This window comes from Taurulus bubalis (genome assembly GCF_910589615.1).
Source record: "Taurulus bubalis genome assembly, chromosome: 12".
Lineage (NCBI taxonomy): Eukaryota > Metazoa > Chordata > Actinopteri > Perciformes > Cottidae > Taurulus > Taurulus bubalis.
The window spans coordinates 16572889-16593516 of record NC_136600.1 but is presented as its reverse complement, the minus strand read 5'-3'; the positions used below and the strand labels follow the sequence as shown (position 1 = coordinate 16593516).

Below are 20628 nucleotides of genomic sequence, written 5' to 3'. Positions count from 1 at the left end.
AAGTATTGTTGGGCCAGTGAGGCAAAATATATTTATGTCAAACGAGAGTTTTCAGTTGTATAATTATCAAAATGATATATATTAATTATCTGGGCAGATAACATCATTACTTAATTAAGCTTGTTTGTATTAATTCTTAAACCTTTCAACTTCATGAAACGGCAAAGTAAACAGAAATTTTATGAGAATTCTTTTTTGTTTGGTAAGAAAGCTGCACATTTCTTTTATAACAAACTTCTTATTTCTGATTTACCATCAGACCAGAGTTGGTCTCCATCGAAGCATCTTGACAATATTGAGCATATTAAATGCAAAAGAGCCCAAACACGTCAGAATTTTTTTTTTTTTTATGCAGGTCTACGAAGATTAAACATTTTAATACAAGAGGTAGAGAGGAAGGAAGTAGAGAGCTAGCTCGGTGGTTAGGGATGACATGCTTTTTGGTGAAGTGCTCGTCTCAAACAGGAGCTGTGTGTGGTATCATGAACCACTGCATTCAATTTGTTTTTCCTTAAATACTTTCGTCTTGACTAAAATGTACATTTTTCTTACCTTTTCCCGCTTAGATCCAACTTTTAAAATGAAGACAATCGTGTGGTTTGGGTTTGGTGAGTTCAAAATACTTCTTTTACTAAAAATCATTGTAATTAATTCTTCAAAAATAAAGGATTAACGAGTAGCTATAACATAGATTCAAATATGTCCCTTCATGTTTATGAGACTAAGAGAAATTACTCTCAGATTTTAATAATAAATTGCCCTTTAACTTCATACTCACTCTAGTATCTCCAATGCAAAGTAATAACATATATTACAATAACATGTTGTCCTTGTCTAAATATGCAGAGTTTGATTGTGAAATGTGCTTCATGAATGTGATCCTCTCTCTTCAGTGCTTGGTGCACTTTCTGCTGCAGCCAAAGTGATCCTCACACGTCCAGGGCACAAGGCCACCGTGGAGTGTGGGGTAGACTCCTTCACTAACATCCTGGAGTGGTATCATGGAGAGGACCTGCTACATAGTATTCCTGGGAAGCACGGCTTCCATCGCAAAGGTACAGACAGACTTGAGACAACTCGTTTTAAAAAATAAATTAAATTAAATTACCTGTAGCACAATATATTGTTTCAAATTGTTTTAATTACACGACATGTACGTTCTGCTTTAGGGTCAACTAATGTTGCCAAAAGGTCAAGGGTGATGTCGCAAACAAAGCTAGAGATCTCTGCCGTGACGGAAGAAGATGCCGGAAAGTTTGTTTGCAATGCAGATGGGAGACGTCGAGAACACACACTTCTTGTGGTCTCAGGTGAGCAGAAGACATTAAAAAAGTCTCATTGTTACAATGAGGGGAAAAAGTATGTGCATGTTATATATGTCTTTTTATTGATACTCACTAAAAAAGTGAGTGAACAAAGAGAAGTACAATGTAATAATGGTTCTGACTTCATAAACAACTCTTTACTCATCAGAATAACGTCAGCAAATTTACTGAACGAATAAATTCACTTTTGAAGAATTGAATTTAAAATAAATGTGGGCATTTAATTCAAAAGATTATGTAAACACATATAATATATGTCCCTTTTAATATGTATATCTATATTTTAAATTCCTTAAAGGGGTATTCCAGCAATTTACGATTGCATCTTTATAAAAATTGGGAGATTTAAAAAAAAGATGTTGGTCAAAATCACATATTCTGATATACTCCCTAATGCGGCTCAAGGTACAACAACAACAACACAACAACACTGGGTCGTACATTTCCCATAGTACAACTTGAGAATGTCTTTCAGTAAACTTGTCTGGTAAACTTCTACATCTTTAAAACAAACCCCAGTTTGTAACATAGACCCACCTACGGTTATTTCTTCAATCTTTAGAAAGCTCCCTACAACGGTTATCACAGTCTCAGCAGTGTATAATTGATGGCGAGCCACTTTCATTTCCTGATTTAACATCCCTAAAATCCAGATGTTCCAGTCTACAAAGGTGTGGCAGGTTGTGCAGAAAAAGTGACACATTTTCATTTAAGTCTTTATGTCGTAAGGATGTGTCCTGTTCCCGATGATCTGGATGATGGCCTCTTTGTGGTTCTCACCGTATCCCTGTCTGTTGTCCCTCTCTCTGTCAGTCTGGGCCAGCCCCTCCGCTGAACTCCAGCTGGGCAGTGAGGCCACGCTCCACTGTCGGGTGAAAGGTCTGGACCGAGACTCAGTGAGCTGGACGAGACCAGATGGAAGTCCACACTTAGGGTCACTCAACTCTGTAACCCGCTCTGATGCAGGGACCTGGCAGTGTACGTTCTCCCAAGACGGGGGGACGTACAATCAGAGCCTATCCGTCGAGGTTCAAGGTAGGACACTGGCTTTTATCAAAGTCTTTGCATGTGGTTTTAACCAGGACAAAAGCTACCGATGTGGCCACAAGCAAGATGTGCTGTGCTTTTACTTTCAGGACCTGCTCCTGAAACAGCTGCACCACCCTCTTCCCCAAGCCGCCCTCCAAGCCCAAAGGACTCCAAGCCCAAAGAACCAACCTGCCTTGACTGTGAGTACCGCTTGTGATTTTGTTTGGGTAAACCCTCGATGAACACTTACATACACAAGTGATCCATCACTTGATGTGTCATTGACTCGATTTATGCAATGGTCTGTTTTCATGGCTCAACCAGGCGTCTCTCACCCTCCTCCATCTGATGCTCAGCTGCTGGGCCTCAGCTGGTGGGTGTGGGTTGCAGTGGGAGTCGGCGGCCTGGCTGTGGTTCTCCTAATGGTCTTCATCATTGTCCTGTGCAAGAGGCTCAAAAGAAAGAAGGTCAGTCTTGAAAATCATCCAGGGAATCTTCATGTGCTGCTTTGTAGATTGAAATTAATAGGTGGGATGAAGGAGGATGGGTTACTGAGGCAAACAATAAAATGATAATTTGATTTTTTTTTTCCTTCTACAGAGAAAATTCCAAGCAATGAAGAATGGCAGACAGCCACTGAAGCCAAAGAACTACTGCCAGTGTGACTGGTAAATGTTCTTAACTTGCGTCTATCTCGTAAAGAAATGACTTTATCCCCTCTCCAGTTATATCTATTGCTTTCTAATAGACTCTATTCACTTTATATTAATGACTGTTTGACCTTCATTTTCACTGTGCCTTTTACCAAGTGCTTCATTATTGTGTCGTAATTAGTGTGAAACTTCTCTTCTTTCCTCTCTTTATCGCAGCCCAGCAGCTGCAGCAAAACCGCAGCAAGGACGCCGGAGAGAGAAGCCATCAGCTCCCCCTCTGCCACCCCTGCTAATGCTGTGACATGAAAGACAGATCGAAGAAAGGAAAGACAGACTTGAAGAAAGAGAGAGAGAGAGATTGAGAGGAAGGGAAAGTGAGGAATAGATAAAGATAAAGAGAGAGCGAATGAAAGAGAACCTCAGTGTGAATGCGTTATGAATGTAAATTGGCTTTTGAATGCTCAAGATGGAAATAAAAATCAAATGTAATGATGTGGGCACTTTGAGCTTTTTCACCAAATATAACCAGTGAACTGAATGCAAATAGGCTTCTCCACTGCAAGGGAGCGCACCAACAGTCTGTGCTTATATCTGTCATTTATGCCTCATGTTAACACGTGAAGAATATCTTTGAATGCAGAATTGTCAACTTCTAATGTGCTTTCCGTTGAAAAATAAATGTAACTGATTTCGAGATGCTTTCTTACTTGTGTTTCTTTGTATTTGGTAGATGTCTTTGTATACTTAGTTTTTTCCAGTAGGTTGTAAATTAAAGATTAGAGTACTTTATTGAAGTGTTATGCTCTTTTCCCTTAGCCAATAAACCCAATACCCAAAAGCACATTTTTTTGTATCCACATAAGGGACTGGGGAGGCTTCTTTTCGTGAGATAAAATCACAAAAAGCTAAATGCGCATTATTTCCTGTGTGTTTAGGTAATTTCAAAACAGTGGAGAGGGAAGGCCGCCAGGAATAAAATACACTACTTTTTAAGGCGGTAATTATTGACAGGATGTGTATATGTAATTGCTATTTCAAGAAAAAAAGCGAACCATGAGCCCAAAAGGGTTTTACAAAATACAAAGGTTGAAGATTATAATGTTGACCTTGTTCAGCATAGTATCAAACACTATTTTGACAATGATATGCTCTTGAATATACTTTAAACTGTGTCTGCATTGGTTCAGAAGCTCTGAATTCCCCACAACTGGTGCAGAAACAATGCAGATGTTAACACCAGTGCAGCACTACAAGTAATACAACACACAGTAAACACCTGTTACACACAGTAACAGAAGACCACCAACGACATTCATACATACCAACATACATACATACATATATACATACATACATTCATACATACATATGTGTATGTATTGTAAGAGTGAAACAACATATGATGCATTTTATGTAAAGGAATTCTGTAACATAAACCTTTACAAAATCCCTACATTGCTTGTGTGTGTGTGTGTGTGTGTGTGTGTGTGTGTGTGTGTGTGTGTGTGTGTGTGTGTGTGTGTGAGAGAGAGAGAGAGAGAGAAAGAGAGACCATGTAAACCCAAATATTTGTAATCCATTTAGTACATAACAGAAAGGATGGGATCGTAGTGGTGTCTTACTTCCTGTGTGTAAGAGAGCGAGAGAGGTAGAGTGTGTGTGTGTGTGCGTGCGTGCGTGCGTGTGTGTGTGTGTGTGTGTGTGTGTGTGTGCGTGTGTGTGTGTGAAGTGAAAGAGCCACATGCAGTGCATGTCTACCAAATGTCAGAGCTCAACGCATCGCTGCACTGAGAACATCACATGTGAGTACTTAACATACTGTTCATATACAATCAGTATTCTAGTTGTTTTAAAAGCTGATTTAAGGGATGTTGTTGATGGGAGAAGATTCATGAGTCAGCAGGGAAGAACAAGTTTCTCCAAATGCTGGCCAGCGCTGCCTGAGCTGCACTTTCCTTGCCAGAAGCAAAGGGCACTGAGGGGCAAAGCTGTGCCGCTCAACCTGGTCTCGCCCCTGTCTTGTGTTGCCTTGGCCTTGGTTTGGTTTCAGAATCAGAATCAGAATCAGAAACCGTTTATTTGCCAAGAATGTTTACACAAACAAGGAATTTTTCTAGGCGGAAGGTGCATACATTAGAGATGAGACGTTAGACGATACAAACAACAAACAACAATCAACAATCAACGACAACAACATCTTTTTCGTAATTTGGCTCAAACTGACACAAATGATCTGTCTCGTGATGTTAATCTGATAGAAGCACAGATGACTTGGATGGATTCAAACTCTGCTGCATGGTTTGCTTGTTTTCTCACTAGCCTTAAATCATTGTTTTAATGTGTCAGCCTCGATGTGTTTATTGCACCCTGATGATCCTCTTTGTGTTGTAATGTTCCTCAGGAAGGATTTCAAAATGTCAAATCAGAAAGGCCTAAAATAAAATTCTTTGTTATTCAGTTTCTTGTGTAAAGTTCAGAATTTATGCAACAACGGTAGCGACATTTTGTTGATTTTGCAAACCATGGGGTGCTGTACTCAAGTGGTACTCCAACTTTACTTTGCTGAACATGTTTTTATCTACATATTGTTCCTGTTAACTGTTGGTGTCAGCTGTTGCTGAGGAGTGAAACTTTGAGCCCTTCAAACTGTCAAACAGGAACGATGATTGTTGCAGCTTTAAAACTTTTAAAGCTTTTTCATTTAAAAAGATATTTTTAATAGTTTGCTGTTTTTCAGAAGCTGTTCCTGACATACTAATAAGTCTTTATAATTGGAAGAATGACCTCTTATATACGTTATATATTATTTGTTGCATATAATGTAGTCTGATTGAAAAAATAGCTTTCAATGTGCTTTTAATAATTCCTTAAGACATGTGGTGCATACTGTTGACACATATGTGCTTGTCACAATCCACATGTTTAATGTGGCATACAGCACATTTAAATGTAATGTGAAAAAACTCAACAAGACACTCAAGAATCAAATTGTAAACAATGTGAGCTTGGTGCAGATGTTTTTAATTATTGTAGCTTAAAACAAAAGTTCTGCTTTCATCCAATCTGACTGAAGAAAAACGATAGCCGTAAAACTACTTTATAGTCCATGTTTGTTTACCGTAACATTTGACCAAATTCTGTTATATCCGGTTAGTCAAGTAATCTGAAATAAAATTAATAAATGGTTAGGCATTTTGAAATATATTTTACAGATACTATTGCTGTTGTTCAGTCCCAAAGGTATTTTGAACCTTGAAAAGCCGAAATATAAAAATATATATATAAGTATCCCAAAGACGAAAGTCTGTATATTATCAACATATGAATCACTTGATTTGTTTCTTATTTTATGGCCATAAACACAGCGAAGGTTAAAGATAATATCTAGCGAAACATTTTTCAGGACATTATATAATGGCAGATCTAACATGATTTTAGAAACACATCTTATACTTCTATTATCCAGCAGCTGTAAGACTTGAACATGCTCGGCACAGAGATGGTTCGCTTACCTTGTGTATCAATTTATAAATGCACTTTTACTTTTTGCACATTTGTATGTAATATTCCTTTGTGTTGTTGGCCAGCGACGGATTGGTCATTAACCCTTTGTATTTAGTAATTTAACTTTTTTCCTCCCATTTTTTCGTGTTTTGGGATTGTTTTTATGTGTGTGGATGAATTGTTTGTGTTGAGGGACAAAGGAAGTATTTTGAATTGTATTGACCTGAATATAATTAAAGCTAATACGCGTTATTCTTTTTACGCTGGTGCATTAATGCTAACTGTTTTACAGCATTAATGGCCAGAAGAGAGATTTGCTCACCTCTTCTGTGTTTGTCCATTCTGTATTCACTAGCACTAAAACTAAACACCCACGAGTTGAATAGAAGTCACCAAAGGCGGTCCACATTATGTATATTTATGTAATATTCTGTTCTGTCCAATGCGGAAGTTTGTTGTTCATTTGTTTTGTTTGTACATTTCAGTTTGTTCAAAGTTTCTTGTTGTGTTGTGTTGTGTTAGTTCGCTCTTCCCGCACTTCTGATTTCAAATGAACAAATATGATTCAAAAGTTTAATTTGGGAGTGTTCACAGCAATGAAAAAGTTTATTGCACATTTAAGCCTTTTTTTTTGTTGTATTTCCGTATTAATTTAAAAAGACAACAACCAATATTGAGTTTTCATATTCAATTTTTGGTTGCCAGTTTGTAGTTAAGCCTGTGAACGGCAGATGTGAGCAGGTATTATACCTGTTGTTGTTCTGACAGACCTGTAATGGAGAGGTCTTCATGCCTTTGCTTGTTTTGGGGGCTTTTATCATCAGCTTGGTTTCCTGTGAACGTTACATTTCATTTAGCTGGCGCTTTTATCCAAAGCGACTTACATTTTTCTATACACCGTAGACACAGCAACGGGAAGCAATTTGGGGTTAAGTGTCTTGCTCAAGGACACATCAACATGGACTAGCGTAGCCGGGGCTCGAACCACCGATCTTCTGATTGAAAGACGGGTATGCTAACCACTGGGCGACAGTCGCCCCTGAACAGATGCGTCCGTCGATCAATAAAACAACCAAGTTTGGTCATCGGAAACTATTTCTTTTGCTGCACTTTCCCAAAATTGAGGGTACTCATTGTAAAACAAACACAGTTCACCCGATAACGTCTTCAAACACAGACGAGGCTCAAAGTCATTGTTTTATCTGTGTGCTGGTAAAGAGACAAAATAATGAAATGGTGTGATGGACTGCATCATATGTAATAACAGAAAAAAAGTCATGTCCTCTTTTCTCCCTCTCAGAGCGGCGAGGAGCATGTCAACATACATATTGAGCTACTCAGTGTGTATTTCAGTGTCTCTTCTGTCGGCCATTACCAAGCTGTGTTTCCCTTACTCTGTTATGAAAATGTAACATCTTTCTCACCCTGGGGGTGTTTTCATATGAGACAACAGGATTCCCTTTTCATGGCTATTACTCAGTCCTCTTTCTCATCGTCTGTCTTCCACGAATGAACACACACACACACACACATACACACACACACACACACACACACACACACACACACACACACACACACACACACACACCCAATCATTCAAAGCGAAACTGATATTTCTGAACCAGTGTGTCCCCATCCCGCTTGTATTTCCATTGATTCCATCACGAGCATGTATCCAGTACCTGAGAACATTGTGATATACGATATATAAAATGTACCTATTCGTTAAACAAAGCCATGTAAACACCTGGCACAGATTTGCGTCATATTATGTTGAATGCCAGTCAGCAGCATTTAGTGGCGGCAAAACAGGTGCAGCAATCAGCATGTTGACATGTGAATTTTCGGAGCACCAGGAGACAGCTAACAAACACCTGGGCAGCACCCGCAAGTGCAAACTGCACGCATGATTTTTAGATAATACGCAATTCTTGAATTGAAAATGATCACCTCATATGTTATTTACCATTCTGTAAACTCCCCTCATGTTTAGCTTCGCTTGCATGCAGGTTCCAGACGTCAACACAGCTTCTGATGAGCGGTTCATTGGATCGACCGCTGATCAGGTTCTGATTGAATTAATACATTTTCTAGTTTGTTATTTCACAAGTTAAGTGATGCCTCTTGAGTGTTGCAAATGTGTGTAAACTTGTGTGCAACTTTAATGTTAAACTGCCAAGCGAGACAATGTTTCCCAGAAGGCCAACGATAAAGTGCATTGAACCAGGAAATGAAACATAATGGTGAAACTGTTCTAAAGCTTTTACTGTGAGGTGGATGTGTGCAGCTGTGTATGTCGGACACTGATAAGCAGTTAGACAAAATACACTGCAACTGTCTGTGTTGTGACACTATTGTCTTGTGAATAATAATGAGTTATTTTTTTAATTTGCGCGCCATGGGACTGTGCTTGCAATGTAAAACACATTTCAGAGAAATATGGCAATAAATGATCAAATTCCTAATCTATATGAAGGTGACTGCATTGATGTAGCGCAGCAGTTTCAATGCAGCAATTGTGCAATTTATTACACTGTCAAATATACTGTTGTCCTCTATCACAGTATATAACATTAAGTAATACAAATACTACATTGGGGGGGTATTTTTGTCTTTATTTGATAGTTGACAGTGTAGAGATGACGTGTAAAAAAACATCACCGGCTTTGATTGAAGCAAGACGTGACGGTTATTTGACGCGTCTTCACCGTTGACTTATTGGATTGCTCGAGCAAATGCATTTCATTATCAAAAACTGTGCATTTACGTTAATTTTAGAGTTTTGTTGCTGAACATTTCTTTACTTACAATACGGCATAATATTATAATAAATGTATGAAACCTGAATGTACTGTGGTGCATCAGTAAAGAAAGGTTCAGAGATGCTTTGACATTGGAAATTGGGAGTTTGAGGCAAGCTATTTTATAAAAAAAAGATATCATACAACAGGATTTACTTTTTAATCTGTGCTTTGTATCTATGACTCCTACCTTCCATGCACAGCTCACCCGTTAATCGAGATCTCTAATTCTGACAGTAATTGGAGTAATATGGTCAGACTGATTATTTACAGGATTGTATTCACTTCAACTGCAGAAACAGTTATTGCTGTATTACTGTAAGTAGAGAGCAGGTTCACGGTACAACCAACGTCATCATTTAACTTCAGAAAATTATGATGCAATATTCCGATAATGCAGTTTGAATTCTTTCGGAACATGACTTGACTTGACATGACAACAACATGACAGTCTTTTGTTTTCACAAAAATAGCGTATTTTTCCATTCCGATGAAACGATGCAGCTGCCCACGAACGATACAGTAACACACAGAAATAAGCATCAATGTGTACGAATGATGGAGGCGAAGTGGTGCGTGGGAGAGACAGCAATTGTTTCACAAATCTGAAGTTTCAAAGAAGCTTGAATGAAGTTCCCCCACATGGTGAAACATGTTTTCAGCCATTGAGCAGAATGTCACTTGTTTCTGATTCTCAACCTCTTTTCCACTGACATTTTGTTTATTTCTGAAACATCAGAACAGTCACATGCAGCACAAACTCGGTGCCTTCCCGTATACGCAGGGCTTCAGACATCCTCCAGTGTTTTGGTTACGTGCCTCGGCTGAATCGCACACTGTTCGTCTGACTCAAAATGGTTATAAAACACACAAAAAACAAGTCAGACACAGAAAATAGAGATTGCACGGTGAGGGAAATCCTCAGAGGGAGTGATTGGAGGATGAGGAAACACAGAGAGATATATGAAATAAATGAATCACTCCTTCCTTCTTGCTTGTGGCCCACACTTTTAGTCGTTTTCTCTTTCAGTAATGAAACGATGTGGGCCACACGCCCTCGTTAGGTGAGTGACTAATGAGGGAGTCCTCACTTTCAGGTGTTTTCCATCCAAATCACATATGTATCCACTGAGAAAGCATCCAATCTGAACCTCTTCTTTACTACACATTTATGTCCAGATGCTCCGTAAGTAAATATGCTAGGCCCGAGAAGTAGATGTCTCTGTATGGCAGCCATGACTTGAAGGGTTTCACTCTAAGGAGCAAACAAAAGGTTTCATTTCAAGCTCAGAGGCAACAGAAGCAGGTGTGAGCCCTTCATGGAGGCAGTACAGAGGCAGGCAGACAAACCTCAGAGAGACACATGAGACGTGTGTGAGATGTCGCTTTGTCCTTGTTGTGGTTCATGCTTCTAAACCACCTCAGCACTGTGTTTCTGCAGCTCCAGCTCCAGGACAAATTTATATTTGTTAGGATGCCTACAAATGTATGTGACAATGTGGTACAAGAAAATATCATACTGAAATTAAGCTTAAACCTTGACACCTTCAAAATATCTGTATTGTAGTGTTCACTTACTTCTTCTACAACAATAAGTGCCTCATTTACCTAACTTTCTTTTGTGATTGTATGTATTAAGAAACATATGTATTAATGGTTATCAAGTTTAGCATAAAAGAAAGAAACAAAAATAAGCTCATGCCGACTGTTAGGGCCGTTCCAGTTTAATTTACATTTAGTCATAAAAAAAAATAAAAAATTGCAATCGGTTTGAAATGTATAAATAAGAGGATTTCTCTCTTCTCAGGATTCCACTCCTGTCAGTGCAGTTGTGAAGCGATATTGTAACAGTGACAATCGTTGCAGTTGTGTGCATTACTTTAGTAAGGACCCCAATAAGCTGTTAGAGACAAACTCAGACAACAAACAGAGAGCCACAGATGTTATATTACTGCCGTATTGAGTGCAGACAAGACTCTACAGGAGGTTAGGAGTGGAGATAAGCACGAGCAGATGTTTGACTCCCGCACAGGTGTACATTTACCCAAAAAGTATGACAATAACTACTTGTCATGCATACTGAACTTCATACTGAACTTCACACTGGATGACTGACAATCACTTTTCTTCCATGTCATGAAAATACATACTATTATTTAATGAAATGTGAAGTGAAACGCTGATTCAAGACTGTAGGCCCGTCTACTTTAAAATGAACTGTACTTATTCTGTTACAAAAACACATAAACAAAGAAAAAAATATCAATGAGTACAGGACTATATTTAGTTAGTATTCATTTAGGGACAAATATTGGTTATCACAGAGCCGAAACCTGCACTTTGCATTCACGGGTTTGTTTATTAAAACCCAGGCTGCTCTTATTTGCTTTGTAAATTCTGATTGGCTTGTTTTTTTTATTATTGAATACCAATTCATTGGAACAGAAAGCAAGAATTTGATTACATGAAAACATTCCATCGGAACTGTTAATCTCTTCCAGCCGTGCGGACCGTTTGGCGCGATCTTGTTCAAACCTTTATTTATATTCTAGTCAAATTCTTTTTTACTATAACACATTCAAACATGACACAAGGAAATCTGTTTAAAATTTTGCACATACAGTTTGGTGCTGCAAAAAAAAAACTGTGTTTTGGATTTGAATGTTTACCGCTGTTACAAGAAAATACAGCTTATATGTCAAGTTATCAAATGGATGGAAAAATAGATTGCTTTGGTTGGATCGGAATGTCTCGGTTCCGGAATTTTTGCGTTGTGGGTTCCAGAATGTCCGAGTTCCGGAATTTTTCCAATCAGTGTTTTCACATACGTAAGATCAGTTTGACTATTTTGACAAGAGACATCATGTTCCATGGCGAGCAAAGTCCTTTTGTTTGTCAGACGGAAAGCAAATCGCCCGCTAGAATTTACACAACCTTTGCTTCCATTTATCTCGTTATTTGAAGACTGAAAAGCAAAGCTTTCAGTTTTCACACAACAGCATGTTCCCCTTTTATTAAACGATATCCAAAGATGTTATCAATGTTAAAGATATTCAATAAAGAACATTTTTATGAAAAATAAGATTGGTGGTAGGTCAAAGTGTAAAAAATAACACAAGGAGAACACCGTTGATCTTACAGAGGAGAAGATGAAATGTGTATTTTCAGGATTTTAACTCTTCTAATATATTTATTGGGTTTGATATGTATATATTAAACTCAGATGATCACATTTCTCTCTACGGCCATCCCAGCGAGACAGTTTCCCCCAAACTATATTTTCTCCTCACAGCACTTTATCTGTCTATTTTTGTGCATTTTCAGCTGCTTTAGATTGGTTCAGAACTTCATGGCTTGAATTCTGATAAACTAATTATGTATCTAAATCAGTACAACAGTTATATGACAATCAACTGAGCAATTATAATAAATTAGGCCGTAAGCTGCCCATGTGCTATTTAGAACATGCTAAAGATAGATAATGAGTCCCTGGAGTTATCAGGCAGCAACTCAAATAACAAATTTAGCTAATTAAGATTAGTTGTTTGATTTTCTGTTGGACAGAATAAAAAGTAAAAAGGAACAAAGAATATCATGAATACGTACTAATTTACTGATTAATATATGGCACCATTACTGCCCAAATGATACAATATATGATATGATATAATACAAAGCATACATTTGTAATACATTAAGTGATTAATTTCTGCTGTCTACTGTCTGAAGAGATCTTGCCCTCTTCCTCTGTAACAACCAATCAAAGATCATTATTCAGATTTTGGCTTTCGTTGATGATGTGTGTTTTGTTTCCAGACCAATCGGTGATGAGGGAGGTGCAACGGCACTGAAAAAGAGAGTTTGTCTGATAAATATTCAACATTTCCAGCCGACTCCAGATCACAGAACACAGAGGAACACTCAGAACTCAACAGATGTGAGTATACTGTTTAAAAAGAAAAAAATCAAAATATTTAAATATCAATTTACTTTCAAATGTACAATATTGTTCTGCTAACACCATGTATTAGTGTCATCTTTTTTTCTGTTACCTAATGCTAATTATTAATTATGAACCTGTTAGATCTTAACATGCCCAGCGGGGCCGAAAGAGCAGACAGAGTTTTATATATTCATCTAATTACAGCAGCAAAAACAAGATTAATTTTTTAAACGCACAGCGATCATCGAAGTAGAACTGAAAGAAATGCTAGAATATTAAAGAAAAAAATCATAAATAAAATAAAATCATAAAACAGATCAGTACAGCTCAAATATGTTGTTGTTGTATTTATTGTATTTCTTCTTTCTTGCGTCATCTTTATTGAAATTAAAAAATAGCAAAACACTGGACAGCACAAAATGAAATACCGCTATACACACAATTTACAGATTAGAAACGTAAAGTATCAGTGCATTTATTTTATATGGACCTTGCAGGAATACGTTTAAAAGACATCTAAATATGACAATCTGAACTAAATATGTTAAGATGCTATTAACAGTGACTTGTGAACAACAGATTTTTCGGTCCGACATTTATATCCATTTTTGGTTGTATAATTCATTAAAAAGTATTTAAAAAAATATGTTAAATTCAGTTTAGTGAAAAGCAGATGCACTTTAATCAATCAATTACCTGTCCTTGTCCTTTTCTTTTTTTTCTGCTTGCTCTCTTCCCCCATTCACCTTCCCTCGGTGTTTGAACGCCCTCCATCTCTGCTTGTCGTGGAAGCTCCTTCCTGACTACACTTAGGAACATCTTGGTTTCTGGGTTTCAGCATCTGTCTGCCATCAATATCGCTCTGTCTCCGGTCTCCCCTTTTACTAACTGTTTTACAAACCCTGATCTCAGTTATAATAAATAATGTTGCACATGTTTACAGTCCTTGATCCTTTATAGATACATTGGAAACGTACATTCACCGTTTGCTTTGAGTCCTTTCTCCTTGACACACATCTTCTCAGATGGTTTAATGTTGCTCTTCTTGAGGTAACTGACTGATTTTAAGTGTGAGGAGTCAGAAGGCCGATCAAAACATTTTAAAGCCTTAAGCAGAGTTTTATCACTGTCTGTCTTGGTATGAGTACAGTAAAATGTGACCTTCATAAATTAAAATATTCATCCTGATACTTTTATGTAGAAGGCTACAACTCATTTTCACGGGACTTCGAAGATCGTTTGTGAAGACATTGTTTGCCTCTAATGGTAAGACAAAGAGACTTTTGAAGAGAATTTTGGGGCATTTAATGGATTTATTGAATAGCGAAAAGAAGAGAGATGACAGGAAACAATGGGAGGAGGAATGACATGCAACAAAGGTCTCTGGCCGGACACAAACTTGAGGCATTGCTTTCATGGCTGGTGCCTTGACCCCTTGACCCCTATACCACCAGTGTGCTCAAAGTTTAATGTTTTATACCACTAAAATATTTATCAACACCAAATACAAACCTTTAAGGTAATGCATTGAAAAGTGTTGTAATGCATTCAGAGAGAAATAATACATCAATGGAAGTCCGCAAGTGTGCAAATAAGCACCCGTAACTCATGTTGGACTTTTTTCTTTTTCTCATTCTTATTATATATTATTTTGTCATTTCAAATCCAAAAACGCGCATCAAGTCTACTCACCTATTTATACAATATGATGTATTTAATCTTGAGTCAAAACACCTAATAAACATTAATAAGTAGTGTTCTAATCTGCATTGATTTATATGTGAGATTTTATTTACTTTGCTACATTCACAGTCCTTCAATCAAATGTATCCATTTATTTATGATTTGGATTGATTTTGATCGTATCTCTTAACTTATGTGTTTTATATTAAAGGCCCAAATCAATATGAAAGCAACAATAAAAGTCTTTGAAAATATGTTTTTTGCACACTCATATACTGTACAAACCATAGAGATAAAAAAAAAGTGAAGGGGAGAAAGAGAGAGAGAGATAAGGGGGGAACATGCACCTTTAAACCACTGTAGGTGTGCTGCTGCTGCTGCTGTGGTCTCATTTATTTTCTCTTTTTAAGCGTGAAGAGATCCGTCTTTCGTGGAACAGGGGAGGAAGAGAGGGGGTGTGAGAGGCAGAGAGGGAGGATTGGGATAAGAATCTGCACCTTAACTAAATCAAGGCCCACCACAACCCAGCGTACGTTCTGTCTCTCTTCACTCCGACATTTGCCTGTTCCTTCTCATTCAAAAACCCACCACAGGCCGCCTACTCTCAACTCTTTTTCTTTTATCCTCTCAAATCTCTCTAAATCTGAGACCACCTCAAACCAAACTTTGCTTCCTGCTGAATGATTTCTCTTTGCAGCGTAAATTGAGACATAAACAATAAGACATAGTTAGGTAGTAGTAAAGTATATGTCTCTCCAAGATTCATTTACTTTTCAGGTATTTCATTCCAAATCTGTCAATAACTTCGTTCAAACTGAGGGATCTGATGCTTATTTTATTTATTTTCTACAAGTTATTTGTTTGTGAAAAGGAAAGTTCAACTCTATGCAGCAGTTATAGGCACTGTAGTTGTGCTGACCCAAAGTCAACTAAAAAACAGTCCTGGTTTAAACTGTTAAGGTATATTATAAACAGTTAAAAAGCTTACTTAGTGATAATAACGTTCATTCCACAGGGCTCCATACTTGGTCCACTCCTTTTCCCACTGTACATGCTCTATATACTCTTCCAAATTATACAACAACATCGTGTGAAATTTCATAGCTGAGTGAACGACACGCTATTGCATCTACTCCCTTCATAGCCTTTTGGCTCGAGTGTTGCAAAACTTAAACTTGAGAAAGCGCTCAGAACAAATAAAGTGTATTATTATTATCATCATACAGAAAGTATATAAATATCTGTATTTTTTTAAACAAACTTTTTTTTTCAGACGTGTGACTGCCATGAGGAATGTAATTCACTCCGTTGTCCTCCTCCTGGCTGCGCTCATGTCAAAAACAGGTGAGACACACTGACTGTAGATGATTTATTTATTTTGAGGATTATTTGGTTTTGTGCAGCAACAAATAACATCCTTCTCGCTCTCTTAGGGGCAGTGGAGGTGATATATGCTCGAGTGGGAGAAACGGCGACCCTTCAGCCTCTGGGGGGTATTAATTTACAAGGTTCTTATGTGTACTGGATATTTCAAGGAGAGGATGGCCTTGAACTTGATCTTGCCTGGCGCAATTCCTTTGGTGGAAAGCGGACTGCTTCAGGTGAACAGTGCATTGAGCTATTCACAGATATAATAACACAAATAAAGGTCCTTTTGACAGTAACAACCATTTAAATCCTCCATGGCAGATGAACCCTGGAAAGACAGACTGTCCTTATCTGACGACTCACTGATCATCAAAGACATCCAACAAGAACACTTTGGGACTTTTCTCTTTAAACACAGTGGTGGCACTTCCTTAACTATGTATAAACTTCTCAAACTCACCGGTAAGAGTTCGAATAAGGTGACATGATCAGTTCAGTTACCCTGCTACATTTTCATTAAAAATAACTTTTTTACATTAGTAATTTATGTAGTTGTTGACATAACCTATGGGCAGAAATATTTTTGATAAAATCTAGTGTTTGTTTTTATAAACTGTGTTCTTCAAAGTAAGTGTAATTTCAATGTATTTCATGTTTTCAAGCCGTGGGTTTAACTAAAAGCTCTACAATCTTAACAAAACTTATAAACATGGTCGTCAAGCTAAACAACAAGGCCGTTTTTTAAATGTTTACTTGATGGAAATGTACCGCCACTTAGAAGTAAAAATATTAAATGACCTACCACATTAAGAAAAAGTCCAACCTATAATTATTTTCATCATTTCCATTCTGTTTCCTAGTCAGTGTTAACCCACCCTCCCCTCTGCTGCCGGGGGACTCGCTGTCTTTGTCCTGCAACACACAACCTCTTCAGGGTCACAAGGACCCAGAGATACAGTGGCTGAATCCCTTGGGAGTGAAAATTACACAAAGTCGAGGACACCACATTGTGAAAGCCACAAGCCAAGACAACGGCCAGTGGACTTGTGTCGTGACAAATGATAAGAAAGAGACCACGGCCAAAGTTTCTGTTACGGTTTTGGGTGAGTTACTGCGCATGTATGTATTTGTTTTACAGTAATGTACCCTCAGCCTGAAGATAACTTTGTCATCTCTCTTTTCCTTCCTATTTAGACCTCTCCCCGGCGCCTTTACATCCTCAATATACGTCTACATCCTGGCCTCTCACCGTCCCCTGTTCCCTTCTTGCTCACATCTCCTGGGAACAAATCAAAGCTAAGGACATCCAAGAAGTTCACTGGCACTTTGTCCCTGAACCGGGCTTGAGTCCACAGAGGCTCTACTCCCTCTCTCTGGAGGATCCACTGACCTGGGAGGCAGACCAAGACAGAGGACTGCGCCCTGTACCAAACCCTAAAAAAGGAAATCTGTCTTTGACTAGAAATCGAGGGGGAGAAGAAGACAAAGGAGATTATGTGTGCGCCCTAGAATTTAAAAATGGTGTGACTCTGAACAGGACTGTACACGTAAAGGTGCTGCAAAGTAAGTCAAAAATAAATTGCTTTGTACAAGCCCAGCTCTGTGATGCACTCACATCCGTCATATGATTTTTGTATTTTTTGTTCCTCATTTATCTTCTTGATGTCCAATTTCTTTTTTCCTTCTTAATTGTCATTCATAAGTTGGAGACAGTTGTTTCTTTGTCTCCTCGCTGCTTCTGCTCTGTTGTACCATGCACGTGTTTTCATCTCTCTGTTGCAGTTTATTCTGGAAGTGTGCCTGGTGTGACATTTTTAATTCAGTGGCTAATACACTTGTCTAGCTCCACTTGTTTTTATGGAGTATAACACACTTTTCCTCCACCATTAGAGTGTGATAACACAATTAATTTTAATTGGACTGTTCTGAGGATTTATGTTGTAAAACAAACATTGCTCATTTTTATCTGAGTTATTATTTAACCAGAAACATGCAAACAAGTCCACCAATCTGATTTCAAGGAAGGGGGCTATCTTGCAAATATGGGTCTCCGGATTTTCTCTTTGACCTCCAAGCTTGACTAAATCTCTCAAGAGTCCTGCTGCAACTTTTGTGGTTCTCTCCAACGTGGAACCCCTGGAATCACTACCACCGTCCACCAAACAACATTTCATTTGTTTTTGTTTATTAAATGTGGTGTTGCGACTGAATGGTTGTGCGCTTTTCACATGAAATATGAAAAAAGTGTCCCCCCCTAAGTTTGGCAGGTTCGGCTGGCACACTGCAGCAACAGATGCTCAGTCAGATTCAGATAGTTAATGTAGAGGAAAGGAGAGCACATGCTTGTTCTAGCCTGCCAAGTCTTCTCATGCTCATGATATTTGTGTATTCTCTCTTTCTCTCTCTTCAGTCATCTCCTCTCCAGGAACAGAGTTAATTTCTGGCCAGCAGCTCAACCTGACTTGCAGCCTCGGCCATCCGCTGCCCTCTGACCTACGACTGAAATGGTTTCCGCCTGGACAATTGTCCCTATCGTCTCTGACATCTGACCGTCACCCTGCCCAACTCTCCATCCCGGAAGTGGGGACAGGAGCTGGCGGAAAGTGGAGATGTGAGCTGTGGCAGAGCAACACACGGCTGACGTCGGCCGAGATAACGCTGAAGATCGGTGAGTGCAGGAAGTGAGAAGAGAGCAGGAAATATGACATGGGTATGAACTCATGACCACAATCTCTTTTACAACAGAAGCTTGGCTTCATATGATGTGCTCTGTGTATACTGTATACTGTTTGATGCCTCTCTGTTTCTGCTGTACACAGAACCCAAAATGAGTTCATGGATGCTGGTGGTCATATGTAGTGTCACAGTCATCGTGATCCTCCTGCTCATCCTGGTATTCATCCTCTACCGACGCAGACAAGTACAGTTAAACCATTCCTATTCCTTTCTGTTCGATCACACTGGTTTATTAATGTGGCACTAAGAGTTATGTATCTCTCTCTCTCTGCTGATCACATGAGCAGAAGATGACACACCTCAGGCGTCGACTGTGCCAATGCAAAACGTACGTATCAACCATTTCCTGGACTCATGAAATTACTCAAGACACACATACACAGTCATCAGCACTGAAACATTTAGCCACAAGGCTTTATGAAGAAATACACATTATTACAATCAACATCTGCACTTTGCGTTTTGTAGCTCTGTTTCTCTATCAATGACTCAAAAAGAAACCTGTGACTTGTTTTGTTTCAGCCCCAAACCTAAAGGCTTCTACAGAACATAATATCTCCCACAGAGACATTTTCAAGAGGACATCACAACCTATTGAATTTCTGTCCAGATAAGATGGATTTTACTGTCGTAGCCACTAAACTGTGAAACTCTGTTGGGTGTGTTAGTGAGGGTCTGGAAGTTTAAAACAAAGTCCAGTTCAAAGAATGGATTATCACAAAAATGTATTTCACAGTTGTACATATCAGCCATTATTTGATTGTTTTTATATTTGTAATGTAATATGTAATCTTAGGACTTTTCTATTTCACAGAATTGCTCTATGCTTCTTTTAATCATCATTTTAACATTGTTGTTTTTGATTATTGGTGTTGATAATTGTTTATATTGTGCTATCTTTTATCCACATTGTTTCTAGATATGTAATGTTGTTTTTTACGAGCTCTATTATAATAATGCACTGATAGGCTTGGTTACTTTCTTTTATACATACTGTATTAATACATGAATTAAAATAAGCATGTACTTACATCAAAACAAGTCCTTGTTTCAGATAATTGTTTATTTGTAGATCAAATTGCAAAGAGAAACTACATTGGGTAGAGTGGTGGTCTTGCAGTGGTGTGATGGGGCTCACTGGAGAGGGAGGACGTCCATCTGACAGATTCGGGGATACGTGAAAGAACAGGGAACATCGTACTAGATCTGAGTGAAGCTGTGCACCACCGCACAGTCCTCTCCATCCAGACCATTGGACAGGTCGTTGTTTGGCTCGGATTTCAACACGTCCCAAAATCTACCCAGAAAGAGCAAACAAGTGAAGTCCGATTATTTCTTTGTCCTAAATAAAATATATATCTTTTTCAAGTTAATCTCTTTATGGGACATGTTAAATAACGAGCTTTGCAGGGGTAGCAACTGATGTAAAGCATGACGTGTCTTTGTGATTGATTTCTGAATATTCTGACTCGGCTAATGATGATGATGACCCTTAAATACAATTGAATTACCTTCAATATCTCACAATCACAACCAAATATCCATTAAACCTTCTCTCAGAAAGTGAAGTTGAACATATTACA

General features: G+C 38.3%; 1 protein-coding gene across 1 annotated transcript; it reads left to right on the top strand.

The window, feature by feature from the left end:
- Nucleotides 1–16623: 16623 nt before the first annotated feature.
- Nucleotides 16624–19733, top strand: LOC306744592 (T-cell surface glycoprotein CD4-like; the record flags this gene model as incomplete). Its single annotated transcript, XM_079227272.1, has 7 exons — nucleotides 16624–16771; nucleotides 17170–17412; nucleotides 17504–17872; nucleotides 18720–18977; nucleotides 19129–19229; nucleotides 19330–19373; nucleotides 19568–19733. 7 exons carry the CDS (start codon nucleotides 16624–16626, stop codon nucleotides 19596–19598), a joined length of 1194 nt encoding a protein of 397 aa, XP_079083398.1. The 3' UTR covers nucleotides 19599–19733.
- Between the last annotated feature and the right edge of the window lie 895 nt (nucleotides 19734–20628).